The sequence below is a fragment of the Dioscorea cayenensis genome, chromosome 18 (genome assembly GCF_009730915.1).
Source record: "Dioscorea cayenensis subsp. rotundata cultivar TDr96_F1 chromosome 18, TDr96_F1_v2_PseudoChromosome.rev07_lg8_w22 25.fasta, whole genome shotgun sequence".
In the NCBI taxonomy this organism is placed as follows: Eukaryota; Viridiplantae; Streptophyta; class Magnoliopsida; order Dioscoreales; family Dioscoreaceae; genus Dioscorea; species Dioscorea cayenensis.
Window position 1 is genome coordinate 2315876 of NC_052488.1, and position 20442 is coordinate 2336317.

A 20442-nucleotide genomic window follows, 5' to 3' on the forward strand; every position below is an offset into this window, starting at 1 on the left:
AGTTTCACAAGATTCGACATATGGATATTATCACGTATATAAAATGAGTCCAATAATATCAAATATCTTGAAAATTGAATTCTTGTGAAAGCAAATATGAATATAAAAAAAGTAGGCATAGTCTAATATTTGTTATTAGGAGATCTATGATAACTAAGATCAAAACAATTTACCTCGAAGCTTAAAACATAGAACTTTCGTGCTGATAACGTGTTATAAAATTAAGAAAGCAAACAAAAGAAAGCAAATAAAAACCATACCAAAGTAGAGAGAAGAGAAATAGCCAACTTCTTATTCACTTCCTTATTTATCACATGTATCTCTTCTGTATGTTACACAAGATTACAAAGCCTCTATTTATAGGCTAAGAGGAATATGAAAAGTCACATCTGTTAAACTTTCTCAAAAATATGGAAAGATGAAGAGACTGGAGCAAACGAAAAGTTTTAGGATTTTTATGAGTCTAGAAGATGAAGAGGTTTGGGAGTTTGAGGAGATTAAGAGGTATACATTAATAAGCATCCAGTTTAATTAATTTTTCATAACACATAGGATAATTATGTTATTTGTCTCCTCTCTGCCATAACAAAATATTAAAAATTAATAATTTCCTTCTTAGAAGAAGAAATTATCAAAATTAATTTTTAAATAAATATTTAATTCATGTAAAGAACTATTGGTGGTAGTTGCCTAAGAAGTGGAAGACACACTGCTAAAAATTCTCTTAATCATATTTATAACACTAGTAGCATATTTATGTTTTATTTGTGAAACACTTTCGATCTTGTTAGTCAAATTTGATGTTCATTTACTATAAAGAAATTATTACAGGTATCATATATTCATAAGAGATGAATCCATATTTATATTTGAAACAAGATAATCTAGTACTCTGTTTTCATCATAAGAATAAAAAGTACAATCAATTTTAAAATGAGTGCCAAGCATAAAACTCGAAGAAACCCAAGTTTTGAAAAAACAAATAAAAAATTTTATTCATAGGAGTAACAACTGTAAAGTAGTAGAACAATAAACATAAAATAGTTGTTCAATTAAAAAATTTCTTAAAAGTACCAAAATAAATTGAACTTTAAAAAATTATTGGTTGCAAAACGTATAAAAAAAAATACCTACAATTCAATAATTCAGAGGTGATTTTGTTTGTTTTATAAATAAATTTAAAATGGGTAAGTTATATTAGATACATGTTTATTGATAAAAACACCAGTATCTTAGACAGGGGATTCCGATGCTAATAGATCAATAGGTTGTTGGTAAAAAAAACTTATGTTTTACCACAAAATAAATTTAAATATTTCAAAAGAGCTTTTAAAACACCAAAAAAAATGGTTGAATTTTGAATGAATTCAATTACGGGAAAAAAAAACATACACGACCATTTGGTCTATTGGCATTGGGTCCCTTGCGTAGGATGTTCGCCTCGAGTGTCGAGCGTGGCTCCCCGAGTTCGATCCCCATCTCGCGCAAGGTGAGGACACGGTTCGGTGGCGATGGCCTGCCCCCACGTGTTCATCCCTTTAGGTCCCGTGCCCTATCGCCTTTCTCAAAAATTTGACAAAATTTTTACTTTTGTAAATTTTAGAAACTTGTAAGGGTTTAATGAAAAAAAAATCAAACGAATCACTGATTTCCCATGTTTGCACATAATTATATATATATATATATATATATAGTGTTTTAAAATAAGTTGGCCATGGTACTTAACAATTATTATCACTCAATCATCAAGACGTGCTCACCACTTTCAATATAATTTTACCAACATTAATAATCTCCAAAATATACCCTGAAAAAAGATATAAAAAATTCCTAATAAAATTGATTCCATACCAAATAATTGTTAATTTATGTTCATAAAAAAATTATATTAACTTATATACTCCTGTAAAATATTTTATGTGCTTATATTTTCTCATAATTGATACTTGAAAAATTAATTTTACAAATTTTATCAAAATATAAATTAAATGATTTTTTCTAATTTTTTTGGTTTTTCAAAATGAGTGAAGAGAAGAGAGCAAAAAATAATTTATTATGTTAATAAAATTTTTAAGTTGATTTTTTTGGCCGGACAAAAAATCATTATTAGAAAAGTATGTATGCATAATATTTCCTTCTTATGAGGGATATATAAGTAAAAAAAAGGAATATTCATATAATAGTTAAACATACCGTGTTAAAAATAAACAATTTTAAAAATTTTATTTTCAAAAATACTTTTTAAAACTCTACTTTTTTTAAAAAAAATTATGTGTTTAAATTTTTTTAAAATATATATTTATAAAAAAATATATCATTAAAAAGTAAACTCCTAAACTTTGATCCTAATAATTTCCTGTATTCCACATATTTTAAAATTATAAATATATTTCTTAATCAATAGCATGTGATTATTACTATTAATAATTTACAAAATTGAACAAATAAAACCCCATAATGAGGGAATCACAAAAAAGAAAACCTTTTCTTCCTCCCAAGATTGATACACCCTCATTCATCAACAAATAATTAAAAATAAAAATAAAAATAATAAATAATAATAATGCCCCCACTATTCAATTATTTACTAATCACCCCTTGAAAAAGTAACAAAATTATTACCAAATAATCCTCTGTCTCTCTCTCTCTCTCTCTCTCTCATTCATCATTCAATCAAAACAAATGCTTCCTTTTTCTCTTCTTCTTATAAAACATCATGACCCTCCACCATCCTTATCGGATCTGGATCCGTCTAATGGACATGAAGCGGATCCGGAGGCACCCGTCTCCGGTTCAGGATCCGAATCCGGATCCGGAATCCGACGGGTTCCTTCGCAACGCCGTCTCCGAGAAGCGCGCGGCGACCACCGCCGGCGGTGGTTCCCCGGCCGGGCTACGACGACTTGCCGCCGTCTTCGCCATCGCTGTCTTGATGCTCCTGTCTCTTTTGGTCCTCTTGCCCCGTGCTGGCCTCTCGCTGGATCGCTTTGTTGGGACCTCGGTTGAGAAGGAGGGCTTCCGGGTTGTCTTCGATGAAGGTATTCTTCGATCTGATTCAATGTTCAGCTCCATTTCGTGTTCGTTGTTGAGATTTCTTTAGGGTTTGTGTTTTTGTTCTGGTTTTTTTGGGTTATTGTTTTGATTTTTTTTCTTCTCTGTTGTCTGTTTGTGGGTGGTGAATGAGCATTGTTGTTTTTGTTCAAATCTCAGTGCATTATTATTTTCTTTTAATGATTTGAGATGTCTTTTGTTGGATTATTGCGTGCTTGTTTATTCAATTGTTGATTTTTTTTTCTTGTTCTCTGGTTGTTGGTGGTGAGCACTGTTGCCTTTGTTCAGGTGTAAGTGCATTAAAGTTTTGTTTTTTAGTTTTGAGATGTCTTTTGTTGGATTACTGCGTGCTTATTTGTTCAAGCTTTGATTTTGATTTTTTTTTTTTAATCTTTTATCTGTTTGTGGGTGGTGAGCATTGGTGTTTTTGGTCAATTTTCAGTTCATTTAACTTTTTGATTTTTTGATTTTTTATTTTTTTTGGTTTGATGAAGTGTTTGTGGAGTATCTGTCATCTTTTGTTTTCTAGGAAAACATTTACAGAATTACAGGTAGATGGAAGCAAATTTTGATCTTTCTGGAAAGATTTCAAATTTATTGGAGTGCTAAATTCTGTTTAAACTGAACTTTTTTTTTTCTCAAATATGAAGAATGAGGGACTTATATAAATGGGCAGATTTAATAAAAGAAAAGTATTGCTGGCCTTCTGGTTTTGCCGAGTTAGGTTAGTCTTAGGCTGAAAGTGTTAAGATTCTTGCTGGTTTAAACTGGAATTAGAATTTGTGAGAAGTTTGGTCTCTGATTCTATTGTATCTTGTTACCTTTCGTGAGTTTTTGTCCAGTCCTGCTTCAAATGTGATGAATAGTAGCAATTGCGGCTCAAATGTAGCTCCTGTGCCTTTTCCCCCTTTGCCATCATATATTCAATTATTCCTGCCCCAGAAAAGTCCATGATAACCGAAATTTTGTAAATAAGGAAGTTTTCAGGAAGCAAATATGACTATACAATCATGAAAGGGGTTTATAGTTGTTTTATTTTATATGTTGAAGCATTGCCGCAAGGCGTTTGTCATTTGTGCGCATAGAGTCACTTCTTCTGGCATGAATATAAATGCTTTAAGTGCACTTATTTGACTCTTATTTGCTTTCACCATTCTCCTTGTTTGTGCAAATTTTATCCTTATATGTTTTCGATGCACTCCACTACTGTATTTACACATCTTTTAGTGAAGCCTCTAAGAAGAAATTTACTATATGATTTAGTGTTTGTCTTGAACAATTCTTATTAATCCTTCTTGAGGTATATTTGTCATGATATTCGTTATCCACCCTGCTTCTAGTTTGTTATCAAGCTCATCATGGCTGAATATTGCTTTCAAGTTTCATCTAGTCCATTTCCAGATTTGATCTGGTGCATTTGGATATCTGCATGATATTGAATGTTATGATGCATCAGAACCTCCAGATCTGCTGTGACTACATAAACTTTTCTGTATGTGTCTCTTTCACCTCTCCTGATATTTAAACTTCTTTAGGTCATAGATGCTTCTGCACTTCATTTTGTTGTTGTTGTTGTTGTTCCTTCATGTCTACCAGAAGAAATTTAGAGAACGCTTCTCTTCTTTCTTTTTTGTTTTAATTCATTTCTACACATGAAACATTGGGTTATTATGTAAAATCAGAACTCCGTAAGCTACATTAGGTGTATATATAGGTTTTCTTTTATATCATTGTAGTCATATGCTGCCTCAGACTTCAGAAAGTGGTGCAATAATACATGAAGAAGCTTACATGCCCTTCAGAATTTTAGAATAATGTTTATTTTTTCCCACATGTGTGCAAGAAGCCTGCATGGAGTGTGGTACATCGTATTGCATGTAGACATGTGAATTCTCTATTTTATGCATTTGTATCTTATCTGGTTTTGTATATTCAAGTGTTTATTTGACCAACTTTTCTTGTATAAACTTACCTGCCTCAACTTCACTGTAGTTCAAATCTTTTTGAGTTGCTTTACTCTGTTTCAAACATCTTTCATTCTTTTTGAAGTTTTCATGCAGGGTATATGATGATTTTCCTGCATTTTTCTATATGACAAATGTTTTTCTAAGAAGTTTACTTATAGAGCTTCTGTATTTTGTGTTTCCAACATTATATTCAGAAGGTGGTCCCCCAAAATCTGCTAATACTTCAAAGGACAAACTTCTCGGAGGCCTGCTCATTGATGAGTTTGATGAATCATCATGTCTGAGCAGATACCAGTCAGCCATGTTCCGTAAAGTTTCACCCCACATTCCTTCCCCTTATCTCTTGAAAAGGCTGCGGAGGTATGAAGCTCTTCACAAGAAATGTGGGCCAGGCACAGAGTTATACAACAAAATTGTTGATCGACTGAACTCTGGTCAATATGTTGGGAGTGCTGAGTGCAATTATGTAGTATTGATCTCCTACAGCGGTTTAGGGAACAGGATACTTACTCTTGCCTCCTCATTTCTTTATGCTCTCCTTACAGACAGGGTTTTACTTGTTGACCGTGGTGGTGATTTGGCTGACCTGTTTTGTGAGCCATTTCCTGAAACCTCTTGGTTACTACCCTTGGATTTTCCTGTCAACCAGTTCAGGAGCTTTGAGAAAGAATCTCCAGAGAGTTACGGGAACATGTTGAAGAATAATGTCTTTGCTAATAGTGGTGATGCTGGTCCAAAGGCGAAAGTACCTCCTTATATCTATCTCCATCTGGCTCATGATTATGGTGACCATGATAAACTCTTTTTCTGTGATGAAGATCAACTGTTGCTTCAGAAGATTCCCTGGTTGGTGCTAAGATCAGATAACTACTTTGTCCCATCTCTTTTTCTAATGCCGGAATACGAAGAAGAGCTTCATCGACTTTTCCCTCAGAGAGACACTGTATTTCACCATTTGGGTCGGTATCTTTACCATCCGACAAACTCAGTTTGGGGTTTAGTTAAAAGATATTATCTTGCTTATATGGCCAAGGCTGATGAAAGAGTAGGTATACAGATCAGAGTCTTTGAGTCGGAACCCGGTCCATTTCAGCATGTATTTGATCAACTCCTTGCTTGTGTTCGGAAGGAGAAGCTATTGCCTGATGTCACTCCTGAAGAACCTGTTGACCTGACAGCATATATAAGATCAAAAGCAATTCTAGTTACTTCTTTAAATTCCGGGTACTCTGAGAAGCTCCGGAACATGTACTGGGAGAATTCTGCCACAAATGGAGAAATCATTAGTGTCTATCAACCAAGCCATGAGGAATTCCAGCAAGCAGAGAAGCAGATGCACAACAAGAAAGCATGGGCTGAGATGTATCTCCTAAGCTTGACTGATTCTTTGATCACCAGTGCATGGTCGACATTTGGTTATGTGGCTCAGGGTCTTGCTGGTGTGAAGCCATGGATTCTGTTCAAACCAGAAAATCGAACTGTACCTGATCCTGCTTGCCGTCGTGTCATGTCAATGGAGCCATGTTTTCATGCACCTCCTTTCTATGATTGCAAAGCGAAGAGGGGTGTTGACACTGGAGCTCTAGTCCCTTATGTGAGACATTGTGAAGACATGAGTTGGGGCCTTAAGCTGGTTGATCAGGATGAGTGGTAGATTAGATTTCTTCTGTATATTAGATAGTGAATTTTGCTTTCGGTAATGTATACTAGTAAGAGCTCGGCGTGTTGTTCCAATCTGGGCCTGATTTCTGAGGCACCAGTGAGTAAAGTGTGTTACAGGATTTTCTGCCGAACTATTTGATTTCGTTTTATGAAATCAACCTTCTTGATCATAAAATGTTCCTTCTATGCCTGTTAATGAGTATGTGCCTTATCTGCTAGAACCCCAATTCTTGGATCTGGAAAAGCATAAAAGCATTGGGTAATAAATTTTTTTTATTCAACTTTCCACGCAACAATACATTTTTAATTTTGATATGCTGCTCCATTGGTTTTTATTTCGGTCTCGCAAATGGTTTGTGAACTGCATTGTTAGATGCTTCTTGGAAGGACCACATACCAGTGCAGCTTCAAATGTATACAGTAAGTCCCATAAGACTTGTATTATTGCTGGTATTCTTGTTTCATTACTGATGTTTTCTTGTATTTGTGAATTGGCAATGGAGTTTTTCTAACTTGTTTAATGTCCTCGGTATGCAGGGCAAGGCTTGCAAAATCAAGATGTTTGTCACACACAAAAGCTGTTTATGTCAACAAGTGTGATGAGGTTTGTTTTTCTTTTGTCCTGCCAAATATGAAGTATCTCATGTTGAAATTTATAACTTATAAATTCAATGATCACATATCTTGTTTGTGTCTGTTTACTTTGGTTTGCTGCTAAACCAATCCAAACTCGTTCTTGCCTCATTTTATTCATTTTTACACTGCTAATGCTTGTCTTGTGAGAACATGATTAATAGTGGTCTCACCAATGTGATGATTTTGATCTGCTTCACAGGATTAGATTCTAAAATATAATGTTTTGTAGCATGCAACATAACTCTGTATGGTATGGAGAGTGCTTTCTTTAATAATCAAGTGTCGGAAGTCATCTTAAACTACTAATAAGCTCAGTCCTTTCCGTAATTAGTGGTTAATATTTTCTTAAGGTATTGATGTAGCAGAAACTTGAGTACATCACATCACCATTCATGTTATCTCTAGCTTTCTAAATTTAATCATGAAGCAGTAACGCCGTCATTCCTAGGTATAAAAATTAAAAAGTGGAAGTATACAAATGAAAATGGATATCGAGGCAAATTACATACTTCAAAAATGGCTTTTGTGCTAAAATATTCGTGGAAGTTTGATCAACACTTGGAATTTAATAGATCATAAGCTAGCAAAGACTTGTGGGGCTGTTCTTTAGGCAATGTTTGCCACATTCTCTTGAAAGTGGACTTGTAAATCTAGTTGGTCGGTGCCATTCATTGAGTATTGTGAATGCCTTCAAGAAAAACCTTTTGTCTCATAAATCATGAAGTAGATGTGAAGGTGCAAGCTTAATTTAATCTTAATGGGGAAATGATGTGTGTATAAGATTTGTGAATGTATAATTAAAAAGGCGATTGCTTCGTACAGTTGTGATGGTGTATAATACTGTGAATTAGGAAAAGGATGATCAAAGTTCAATGATTGTCAAAACATTTCATTGAATGTATTCTTATTCTTCTATTGCAAAAAGAATGGAACTTTTGTAGTTGATATGGTATGATACTTTTTTTTGTTGTTTCGTACTTCATTTTTGTATACACAAACTTAACATCTTGGCAAGAGTACGAAATTTTTTTCCATATTTATGATGTTCTATTTTCTCTTGTATTCTGTTGTTTACAAGTGCAACCGAAGAGATTAAAGCCGAAGGGAGTTAGAGTATGAATCAAAGATCATTCCTTCAAGGCGAAGATATTAGACTTGGTAAGTCATCGACAAAACTCGAATTGTCGTTATCAAACTTGGTTTATAAAACAGTCAAAAGATTCGAAAAGAAATCAAGAAATTATTGAGCATGCAATGCATGTGGTTTTGCATGAGAATGGATTTTTCATTGTTGATATGAAAAGGAAAAGGAAACGGAAACCCTAGTTGTTGTGGTCCTTTGCTTTATGACCATCCTTTTGAATGTTTTATTGGTACTATTATTTGTATCAGTGGCCAGTGGGGACCTTGTTTGGAATTTGCATTGAGCCATTGAGTAAGAGCAAAGCAAAGAAACCCTAGTTTTCTTTTTTTTTCATAATATTTTATTTTACTAATTAATATTTTATAACTTTTTAAAAGTTAAAATATTTTAAAGTTGACTTTGGAGTTGTTTGGTCAAAGGCCATAATTATTGGATGCTATTTTTTTAAAACCTTATAGACAATTTTAAAAGGAATTTTGGAAATTTCTCTAAGAAATTAATTTTTTTAAAAAAAAAAGATTTGTTATTGTTAGCTAATTATATGGGGTTGACTATTTAGATTAATTAATGCAAGGGTAAAACGGACTTTTTAGTGTTGAACTAACGTTGGTAGGCCATAACATATTTGTTCCTTTGTATTAATTTCATTGTTTATGTAGTTATCACTTTATGTCACCTCAATTTAAATTTAATAAAAAAAATTAAAACTAATAATAAATAGTAAATGACATGACGTGTACTTAACACGTCATTTATCACATCAAAGCATGAAATTTTTTAATCAAAATAATATATTGGTAAAATTACTAATCTACCCTTGAAAAAAAATTATATGTGCTTGTGTATTACTAGAAAATATTTTCATTTATTTATGTATCCCTATGGTTAAAAATCAAATTACAAAATTTATTTAAATTCACATTAATCTTTGATTTGTTTTTTAATTTTTTGTTTTCTTTAATAAGATGATTAAAAAGAAGAAGAAGAAGAAGAAGGAGGAGGAGGAGGAGGTAAACAAATAGTTCGTCTTTTATAATATTTTTCTAGATAATTTTTGGTTGGGAGGGTGAACTTGTAAATAAGAAAAAGTTGTAGGGATGTATAAGTAAATATAGTTTATATAGGTGTATATTAGCAATTTTCCATTTTCAAAAAAAATGTGAAATGTCCTAATAAAACTTAAATGATGCATTTGTCATTTATTAAATTATTTTTCACTCTGGGATTAAATAAAATGTTAGCAAATAAAAAATTATTTTGATAATTTTTTCCAAAAAAAAATTCAATATTCTTTTTGTTGCTTACTTACTGAACATATCCAAATTAAAAAAAAAAATTCTTGAAGAATATGTTTAAATGCAAACCTAACTTAATTATTGATTAATTTATGATTTGGTAGGCAAAAGGATATTATTATGAATTTTTAAAGAAAAAAAAAGAAGTGGGATCAAATTGGCCACTTCTACCAACTTGCTTGGTATTTTTTGTAATTTTTAAATTCATTTATTTATTTAATATTTATTTGGTTGTTGAGCATGATTAATCAATTTGCAAAATAGAGATTTAATTATCTAATCAACTACCTCTATGGTTGAATGTTATCACTAAATCTAATCATTATGTATTTTCAATAAGTGTTGTTTAAATTATAAGAGTATCAGAGTAGACTAAAATATCTTTTTACAAAAATAGTCAAATCATATGTCACCATTTTTTTATTTTACGCAATATCAATTCTTCTTTTTTAAAAGTACAAAGCTTGATGAGAATTATAAAAATTTGTATTAAAGTAAGGTAAAGCTTGGAAAAAAAAAAAATTAAAATGTTGCTATCTATCCATTTTATGGAAGTAGGTACTCATAATCTCATAAAAGATAGAAATCTTCAAATACCCATTGGTAAACATTACTCATTTAGGAACACAAAAGGTATATACATTTATATATTAAAGACTTGTAGAAAATTTCTACATTTATTTAAGTGCATGAGGAAAAATCATTTATATTTTTTTAATAAAATATTAGTAAATAGTTTTTGAATCTTTTTGCTATGAGTAGTGTTACAAATATAATACTTATATGAATAACTTAGTTTAAAAATATAAATTAATTATGTAAGTGATAAAAAAAATAAGATAGTCATTGTTTGAGGTATGCTAACATTTTTTTCTCAATTCTTTCTTCCATAATTCTCGCTTAATTAGAGAAGAGATAAAAGATGGTCATATGACATCCCAGTATATAGAATTATATAAAATACGTTAGAACTAGACCTGTCCAAGGGCCGGGTTACCCGTCCAAGCCCGAAGGCCCGTCTGAAAAATGGGAAGACTTGGGCAAATATATAAGACCCGATGTCCGGGTCTTGGACAAAAAAAAAAGCCCATTTTAAAAATGGGCCGAGTTTGGTTTTCATTGTTAAAAGCCCGACAAGGCCCGGCTCGGCCCGAATTATAAAATATATTTATTAATTAGTTTTGTATATACTTTTATATATATAATGGTTTGAATTTCCATTGATTATTTATTAATTAGTTTTATATATACTTATATAAAATATATTTATTATTGATTGCCATTGATTATAATGGTTTAAATTTAAGTTGTTGTAATTGTATAAATATTTGCATTTGATATTTTAATTTTTAAGTGTTTTGTAGAATAATATTTGGTTATATTCACATATTAATATTATTGTTAATTTTTTTTATAACTTATATATTATTTGATGAAAAACCTATTCGGGCGAGCTTGGACGGGCCTTGGGTAGAGGTCATTAAATTTAGGCGGGTTTTTGCAAGGGTTAAGCCCCAGATTTTCGAGCCGGACCAGGCTTGGACAAGCTTGAATTTTAGTAATTATGGATAAAGCCCGGTCTGAACCCGGCTCGGCCCGACCCATGGACAGGTCTAGTTAGGACAACACTCTAGGTCATGCTAGTTGTAACATAAAATTTTAATATATTTTAAAAAAAACCTAATAATGAAAAAAAAAATTATATCATCATTTTATAAATTCAATAACAAGTTGTTATAAACAAAACAAATTGGTTCAAAGATCACACAATGAAGTACAATCCAAGCTCACTTCAAACAAAGAAACAAGATGGAGACTGTTCATCTAAAGTAGGTAGGAGAGACTCATTAAACCCTACTTTCTTCTTCACCAATGCATCCCTCTTCTTATACTTTATTCACTAGGAGTTGGTGTCTAATGTCCTCTCTTCTTTTTTTCTTTTTTCTTTTCTTTTTTAATTTTTTTAATAAATAATAATTAATTTCTCTCATAGAGGAATGAGACATGATACCAACTTATATACATATGTACATAAGTTGGATAAGCACTAAGTGATCATCTTACTATTTATGATGCTTGTGTTGAGCTTTCATTTTCATAAGATAAACTCAAGAATGATCCTTCTTTTTATTCATTGCACTTTCATTCGTATAAATGTTTATGGTTACCTTTCCACCCATAAGAGGTTCTCAAAAGTGAGTGGCTAGAAAGAAATAGGCATATGCTTTTGCCTAGGTCTATATTTTCACCGTTACCTAATTAATTAACTAGATCTAATTAGAGGTTTTTAAGGTTATCTTCATAGCTTGCTAATAATATTTGTATCTTGAATAATTAATTTGGATGCAATGGCTAATTTTTTTTAAAAAATATGTACATAATATTATGATGTTATGTGTTTTTTCTTATGTTAATACATAATAAAGTTCGCTACTTTACTGTAAGGTTTACTAGTGTATGACACAAAGTCTTTGTTATTTTGTGTTTATATTTGTTATTCATATTTATGTATATTTTAATTTTTTTTAAATTTTTTTTATTAATACTCAGATTTTATTCTATTAAATAATTGATCATTTTTTTTAATTTCATATATAGTAGTTGAATCATTATATAACACTTCAACCAACATATTCAACACTTACATATATTTTTATATTTTCCGAAATAATTTTTCAATTTTGACAAAAAAGAAGAAATTTTGTACTTCTACTGCCGTATTTATTTTATTAAAAAAATATGATATTTTAAACATAATACTTCTTAATTAAAAGGCTTTAATTAAATTATCCAATGACCAAAAAAATTTACTACAATCTCCAATATTAATTAAATGGTTGGCCATGTGTTAGTGGTTGATTCATATGATTAACATAATAATAAACTTATACTAGTCAACTACTCAACTACTAATTAACCTCATTAATACAAGCTGGCTCATGAGAAGACTTGCTTAAAATTTCAAAATATGTGCTTCCCCTTTTACCTTCTACTTGTCCAAATTAAACATGAAAATACAAGTTTTATACTTTTATGTGATTCATGCTTGCTTGTTACTTTGAATTAATTTCATGCCAAGCAAAGGGATAAATAAAAGAAAGAAATGGTATTTATCATCCACTTTAAATCAATTTGATCAAGACCAAACCTCAAGAAACAACAAGCTCCTTTATATTTATTTATTTATTTATTTTTGAAAGTTAGGATAAACAAAAGGGACCCTTTCTCCAACTTCTTACTCAATTCCTACCACATCTCAACCACTACCCTTACATACTCTCTCCATCACTCACTAACCCTTCTTTTGTTAACATTATAAGAAGCCACACAACTTGAAGATTAATATTGGTTTTCATTAATAGAAAACCTACACAAAGAAAACCATCTTCTTCTTCTTCTTCTTCTTCTTCTTCTTCTTCTTCTTCTTCTACTTGTTTATATATATATATAGATGCATAGAAGATAGGTAAGGGAGTTGGTGAGAAGATGGCAATAGGTGAAGAGATAATGAAGGCAGCTAAATCAAAGGCTTTGGTGATCAAGATCAACTTTGCATTCCTTGCATTCTTCCTTCTTGTTTACTTAGCTCTACTCTATCAACCTCATACTATGTATGGATTGAATGCGGCGGCTTTTGTTCGATGTTCATTGCGCGAATGCCACATGAAGAAGGTAAGGTGAGTACTAGCTCTAAAGATTAATTTTGGATTTGTTTTTGTAGATTAATTTGATTGAGTTGGATGATCTCATTGTGTTTGTTTTTCTAATGAGGATGAGTTTGATCTTATTGTTAGATTGGTGATATGCTAATGGGGAAGGAGAGCATTCCTAGTTTCATTGATGAGTTGAAGGGTGGGAAGAACTTGAGCATTGGATTGGTGAACTTTGGAGATGATGAAGTGGAGGAATGGAGAAGAGTAGGGAATGTGAGTAAAGTTTATTTTGATAGGGTGTCTAAGAACTTCGAATGGAAGGATTTGTTTCCGGAGTTTATTGATGAAGAAGAAGAGATCGATGGGCCATCATGCCCGGAGATACCAATGCCGGAGTTCTCAAAATATAGCAATCTTGATGTGGTGGTTGCTCGAATGCCTTGCCGGCGACCAGAGAATGGATGGAATAGGGATGTGTTTAGGCTTCAAGTACACCTCATTGTAGCGAAATTGGCGGCAGAAAGATCAATGATCGGCGAGAATGGGACGGTTAAAGTGGTGCTATTGAGTCATTGCGAGCCGATGATCGAGATCTTTCGATGCGATTACATGTTGAAACAAGAGGAGAATTGGAGGATGTATGAAGTGAATGTGGAGGAACTCAAAGAAAAGCTTGCCATGCCTATTGGATCTTGCAAGTTAGCAATGCCATTGTGGGGAGAAGGTACATAGTAATGTTTGTTTTACCGTATTCTTTCAAATTAGCCAAGCAAAATAATTCCATGATCAACTTAATTACATAGTTAGGTAATGATTAGGGTAATGCAATGGCACAAGTCCCACATGGTTGGTAGTTAGTAGTGATCAAATAATTCAAAGTTAGGTTGCTTTTTTACTCAATTAATTAGTTAGTCAATGACCTTATCATTAGTGGACAATAATGGTCATCTAATCATTCTAGACTTCCTCCTATTCAAGATTAGTTAAACAAATAGCACTCAATTATATATAACTCATAATTTTGTCCAAAAAAATTGAAGGCACAGTAGAAATGCTAACTCTAAATATCATAAATGGCAGGGACGAACGAGGTTTATAACCTATCGAAGTTCACAGCTCCGGCGATCCCTAAAAGGCGAGAGGCTTACGCGACCGTCCTCCACTCATCGGACACATATGTTTGCGGGGCAATAACACTAGCTCAAAGTCTTTTAAAGACGAAGACGGACCGAGACCTCCTCCTCCTCCATGACAAGTTAATCCCCGAAGAAAAGCTCAAAGCATTAATGGCAGCTGGATGGAAGCTACATGAAATAAAGAGAATAAGAAATCCTAGAGCTGAAAATGGCTCCTACAATGAATACAATTACAGTAAGTTCAGACTGTGGCAGCTCACATACTACCAAAAAATAATCTTCATTGATGCCGATATCATTGTTCTTCGAAATCTCGATCTTCTCTTCTACTTCCCGGAAATGTCAGCGACTGGGAATGATGGCTCCATCTTTAACTCTGGAATAATGGTGATTCGGCCATCAAAATGCACCTTCAAAACATTGATGGATAAAAGGAGGGAGATCATATCATACAATGGAGGTGATCAAGGATTCCTAAATGAAGTGTTTGTGTGGTGGCATAGATTGCCGAGAAGAGTGAACTTCTTGAAGAACTTTTGGGCAAACACAACACTAGAGTCAAGCATGAAGAACTCGCTCTTCGCTGCCGATCCACCGAAGCTTTACTCGATACATTACTTAGGTTTGAAGCCATGGCTTTGTTATAGGGACTATGACTGTAACTGGAACATCGATGATCAGCGGGTTTACGCGAGCGATATCGCTCACCAGAGATGGTGGAAGTTTCATGATGAGATGGATTTGGAGTTGCAGAAGTTCTGTAGGTTGTCGGAGAGGAGGAAGATAGAGCTTGCATGGGATAGAAAGATGGCTGAGAATGTGAAGTATGCTGATGAGCATTGGAAGATAAACATTACTGATAGGAGGAAGTATGAGTGAGTGAGTGAGTGTGAAAGTTTGAGTTTGTTTAGGAGGGAAAAAAGGAGAACTGTTTTATTGGTCCACATTTTGTGATTCTTTTCTTTGCCATATAGAAGAATAATACCATTTTAACTTTTTGTTTTTGAGTTCTTAGTTTTTATTTTTATTTTTATTTTTATCCTTTTCTTTGTTGCATTAATAGAAAGGAGATGAATGAGTAAGTTATTGTTGATATTTACTCTGTCTATGTGAAAATTAAGGGGATGACATTATTTTCTTAAAGTCTAGATTTTGCAATTACATGAATGTCTATTTCATAGATATATATATATATATATATATATATATATATATATATATATATGTATATATATGTATATAGCTAGTTTACAGATTAAAAACAAAAAAAAATTTAAGATATAAAAGTGCTTTTTTATTTTAATTATTTAGAAATTATTGTCGAACTATATATTTATTTTATTTTAAGAACTAAAATAAATGTAAAATTGGTTTATAAACTTAAACATTATATGTTTTGTAAATGCCTCACCTCTGGTGAAAGGCTCTTGTCGTTTTCTTCTTCTTTACTGATGTTTGTTTTCTCAGTTTTTTTTTCAATACAACTATGATTTATCAATATTTATAAATATATATATATATATATATATATTTACGTTAAATAGACATATTAAATAAATAAATTGGAATGATATAATAATTAATTTAATATATTTTTTTAACTACACAACTTATATATCAATATATTTAAAATATTTTTTAAATCAAGTTAGTTCATGTTTTTAGTTAAGTTGAAAAACTGAACCAAAGGGCTCTTAGCCCAACGGTACAAGGACCCTTTCACTCGCGGTAAGCTAATAGTTTGACTTTCTCATATCACAAAAAATGAGGGCGCACGCACACGCACTCTCCTCAATAGTAAAGTCTAGCTTCTCAAGAAAGCTTTTCCGCGCGCATATCCCTATCAATAGCGTGCTCATTTTATTAAAAAAAAATTACAAAACTGATAAACCATGTTTTTTTTTCCGATCAAAACCACCATAACTCATGTAAACTCACCCAATCATTGTCTATACGTGCTAGTTATAAATTGAAATATAATATTATACAATTATGTTGTAGTACTTTATATATATATATATATATAAATAATATAACAACTTTAACCTTTTTTTTAAAATCAAAATTCTTGTTTGAGACTTTTGAAAGCGATGAATGAAAACAAATGTAAAATGAACTTTCAATTAGGTGCACCAACCTTGTGGGGTAGTATGCTTCTTGTTGAGATATCCTTGTCCTCCTTTGTGCTTGATCAAATCCACCATTACTCTTTCTTAAGATGCAAATCACCTATAAAGTATACTTTCCCATCCTTATTAATGAAACCTAAGTTTTCTGATCAACGCTCTATTCCCTAACATAATCATAACTATTTGTTTGTTTACTTGTCTTCAATGATCACAATGGTGAGTGCATAATCCGCCTTTTTTTTTCTTTTCTTTTTTTTCCACATTTTATTATTATTTTATTATTTTATTTCATTTTTTTTAAGGAAGACGCACATGTTTTCAATTAGATATAACGGGTGATGTTTTCATCAACTTTGATGAATTAATGTTGTAATCTCAATCTAAATAGTTTCATTTGGGTTGAAATTAATATAATACTTAATTAGATATAGGCACAATATAATGTGATTTTTTAAATTATGAGAAATTTAAAAAAAATCTGTGGTAATAGCATCATCCTAATTCTGATCCCCTAATTTATCACTAATCTCATCGGACAGCGTTCTACCCTTGCTATATAGACATGATTAAAGAATTTAGATGATCAACCATATTTAAAGAATAGCAGAGTAAGTCACAACTTAGCTTCAATTCATGCCACCCTAACTTATAATTAATATTCAAGTATATTTGAATATATTTTAGATTTTTATTATGAGAAAATAACTTTGTGGGAAACTACTCTTTCATTATTGTAATCAATTTTATTATAATTGAATAATTTTCTCCAAGTTTTTTTTCCCTGATTTTGAATTTTTCATGTAAAATTATATGTTTGTGTTTTTTACTTTTGCTTTTTTACTTATTAAAGTGAGTTATTTCATTGTGTGCGTGTATTTATGTGTGTGTATGTATATATTAGTCCTTGTATTAAATCACTACTTAATGTATGTATATGTATGCTCTCATGCAGCTTCTATGCATTAAAATCCTTCCTTTGCATATGATTAATGTGTAAGGGAGAGTAGGCCGATACTCACACAATAATTAATTGTATAAATTTTTAATAATTAATTAATGACAACAGGTATGATAGAAATTTGCTATTATGCAAAAGAAAATTTTATATGAATTTAAGATTATTTTGATCCCACTACAAGAATTGGTTAGATTAGAAACGGAAAAGACCAATTAGTAAACTTTATAGGAAAGTATCTAACTTTATTATGTATTAAGATAAAAGAAAACAATTAAATTCTTATAAAAGTCACATTGGTAGAAACTTTCAAGTTATGTATGGCCATCTAAACTTTGATATTTAAAAATTACTTAATTTTTAATGAAATCACATTTTAACCACCTTGCAGAGGCAAGGCTTAGGTGCAAGCTAGTTGGGGTTACTTCCTCTTTTACATAGGGCACCCGGTTGGAGCGCGGGTGCCCTCTGCCCCTTTGACACAAGGCACCTAAGCAAATAAGGCACGACATGGGCACACTCACAGGGATAGCCACACAAAAATGAATGTGAGTGTGTACCCACTTTAGTATAGGACACCTAGGCCCTGCATGGTCACACATAAACATATAAAGAAGGCTAGAAGTAGTCACTGAATTGTAGAGCATAAACGATGATGGCATTTGCGAATATTATAAAAGGCTAATAAAAATAAAACAATAAATTAAAAAAATTAGAGATGTGTAGGGGATTTTGTTTTTAAATAAGATATATATTGGTCATGCCAAACTTCATAGAAACCTATAGGGGTGTTTCAAAACTATTGAGGCCCTTTTGGTTATTTTCTCTAAAATAAAAAATACATTGGTTATATGCATGAGTGATTATGTGCATACAGATACACCACAAAGATGCTACTTGGTGGTTGATGGTGGTTATTGTTAGTGTAAGCCTTAGCCCCAACACATTGTATGAACTCTTATTATTTGGATAATTATTATGAGATATCGTTTTATCTATTATTATTTCTATGCATAGTTAATAAGATAAAATATCTTTAAATATTGGTTCTGCTCAAGTTATCAAATGTGTGATTTGGATAGTAAAACTTGAAGCATAAACTAGAACAATATTCTAAATGTCCCTAGTCGATTATTTTCATGGGAATGAAAATAAATTAAGACTAGTATGTTTTTCGTAAGATGGGCTTGTTTTACGGGTCATAGGATATGGGATATCAATCAAAGGACATAGATACATGTTAGGGAACAGTGTACCTGGATCGATCCGCTCTTAAGAACACTACATGGTTGTAAAGTCATAAGTGTTTTTCTCAAGCAATTCTTGTACTCGAATCCTTCGACCTGAAATCACTATGGATCTCGGATGAATCCTTACATGCTTTAACTTATGCCTAACATCATTTGTAACTGAATGAAAAGTACGGGTGTGTTTGGGCATGTCGCAATTCATGCTAAGAGACACGAGTGAAGTGAAGGGATTGTCCCTCTCTGTAGAGAAAATGAATATCACCGGCCACATGATTAGTGAGACTGAGTAGTGTGTGGCCACGTCCAAGGGAAATGATAAGAGTTATCATTTACTTGACCTAGTCAGTTCACTAAGAGATTAAGAAATTAATTAGCATTAAAATAAGGGTGAATCGCTCCATGCCTTACACTAATTAAGATATTCTGTGGCAAAGAATTGTATAAGGTTGCAATAATTTCTGTTGATTCTCGAAATTGACCTTCATTTAATATTGAGTAATCGAATTATCTTGCTAGAGAATAATTATGATTTATGAGCGTTAAAATTATTTAAGCTCATCGCCAATGTTAAATGGACCTACAGGATCGTACACTAAGAATGCTAGGATCAAGGTTCAGTATTTGTTATTTATTGGACCACCTATTTAGGGTTTTGGTGAAAAACATAAATTAGGTGGAGTGAATAGCTTATTCAGGTTGGGTCTTATTAAGTGTTGATCCAATGTAATCGATTTGGTTAATTAAAATGGTTTAATTAATCAAGTAAAGAAGAGATTCCTAATTTGATTAGGAATAAAGGGTTTGTTCGTAAATTAGAGTTTTGGGTTTCCAATATAAATAGATGGTCTAACCTAATATGAGTACGAAGAAAGAAGAGAAAGAAAGAAAAAGATAGAATGATTGAGAGATTGTCTCTTAAGAAACCATAGCTGCCACCCACTCTTCTCCCTTGGCTGCCGCCATTGGATCCCACCGTCGTAGCGCCTATAACCCATTTTCTCTTGAATCTCAGGTGCTTGCTATTCGAACCAAAAAACAAGTGTTGTTTCTTGAGGTACTAGCATACTTGCTTGATTCCTAGAGGCGTTCATGTGTACGTGATAGTAGAGGGGAGTCGCGATTTGCTGTCCCTTTCGATTTCGGGGAAACAAGGGTACGTTGAAATCGCCAAAAAAAAAGGTATAACTTTTAATTATCTATTTATCTAGAATTTAATCCTAGTTTTGGCATGCGCTAGTGTTTTATCATGTTTACTTGATGTTAAAAGATTTGTTATCCGCTGCGTTTTGGCATGTATTTTTTGCATGATAATTCCCTTGTTAGAGTGATAAGATCCCAATAAGGTTGTCTTAAGAGACAACCAATTTAAGAGGTACCAAACAAAGGCAAAAACTACCTCCATGAAAAGGTGCAAGGAGATTTATAAATAACCCTGAAGAATTGAATAATATATATCATCGTCAATCATTGGATACCCCAATAAGATGACATAAAAATGCTAAGGGAAGGGTAAAAGTTTAGATCCGAATCTTCTCTTGACAGTACTATTTCTATACTATTTATG

The 20442-nt window shown here is 32.2% G+C and overlaps 2 protein-coding genes across 4 annotated transcripts; both read left to right on the plus strand.

Moving 5' to 3' along the window:
• Positions 1-2720: 2720 nt before the first annotated feature.
• On the plus strand, positions 2721-6870 carry LOC120282412 (galactoside 2-alpha-L-fucosyltransferase-like). 2 transcript variants are annotated; one of them, XM_039289222.1, is made up of 2 exons: positions 2721-3038; positions 5216-6870. In XM_039289222.1, the coding sequence occupies exons 1-2, from the start codon at positions 2756-2758 to the stop codon at positions 6670-6672; spliced, it is 1740 nt and encodes a 579-aa protein (XP_039145156.1). In that variant the 5' UTR covers positions 2721-2755; the 3' UTR covers positions 6673-6870. The 2 variants fall into 2 exon arrangements, with proteins under 2 accessions (XP_039145156.1, XP_039145154.1); XM_039289220.1 differs by having other exon boundaries at positions 2723-3038; positions 5213-6870.
• A 6218-nt stretch (positions 6871-13088) lies between these two features.
• Positions 13089-15639, plus strand: LOC120282644 (UDP-glucuronate:xylan alpha-glucuronosyltransferase 2). 2 transcript variants are annotated; one of them, XM_039289480.1, is made up of 3 exons: positions 13089-13427; positions 13550-14132; positions 14489-15639. In XM_039289480.1, exons 1-3 carry the CDS (start codon positions 13242-13244, stop codon positions 15421-15423), a joined length of 1704 nt encoding a protein of 567 aa, XP_039145414.1. In that variant the 5' UTR covers positions 13089-13241; the 3' UTR covers positions 15424-15639. The 2 variants fall into 2 exon arrangements, with proteins under 2 accessions (XP_039145414.1, XP_039145415.1); XM_039289481.1 differs by having other exon boundaries at positions 13298-13432.
• The last annotated feature ends 4803 nt before the right edge of the window (positions 15640-20442 follow it).

Excerpts from the sequence above, each read along its gene's own strand:
- LOC120282412 (XM_039289220.1), top strand. The coding sequence starts at position 2,756 with ATGGACATGAAGCGGATCCGGAGGCACCCGTCTCCGGTTCAGGATCCG. Across the intron at positions 3,039-5,212 it reads CCGGGTTGTCTTCGATGAAG|AAGGTGGTCCCCCAAAATCT; the intron begins GTATTCTTCGAT and ends CATTATATTCAG.
- LOC120282644 (XM_039289480.1), top strand. The coding sequence starts at position 13,242 with ATGGCAATAGGTGAAGAGATAATGAAGGCAGCTAAATCAAAGGCTTTG. Across the intron at positions 13,428-13,549 it reads GCGAATGCCACATGAAGAAG|ATTGGTGATATGCTAATGGG; the intron begins GTAAGGTGAGTA and ends TCTTATTGTTAG. Across the intron at positions 14,133-14,488 it reads AATGCCATTGTGGGGAGAAG|GGACGAACGAGGTTTATAAC; the intron begins GTACATAGTAAT and ends CATAAATGGCAG.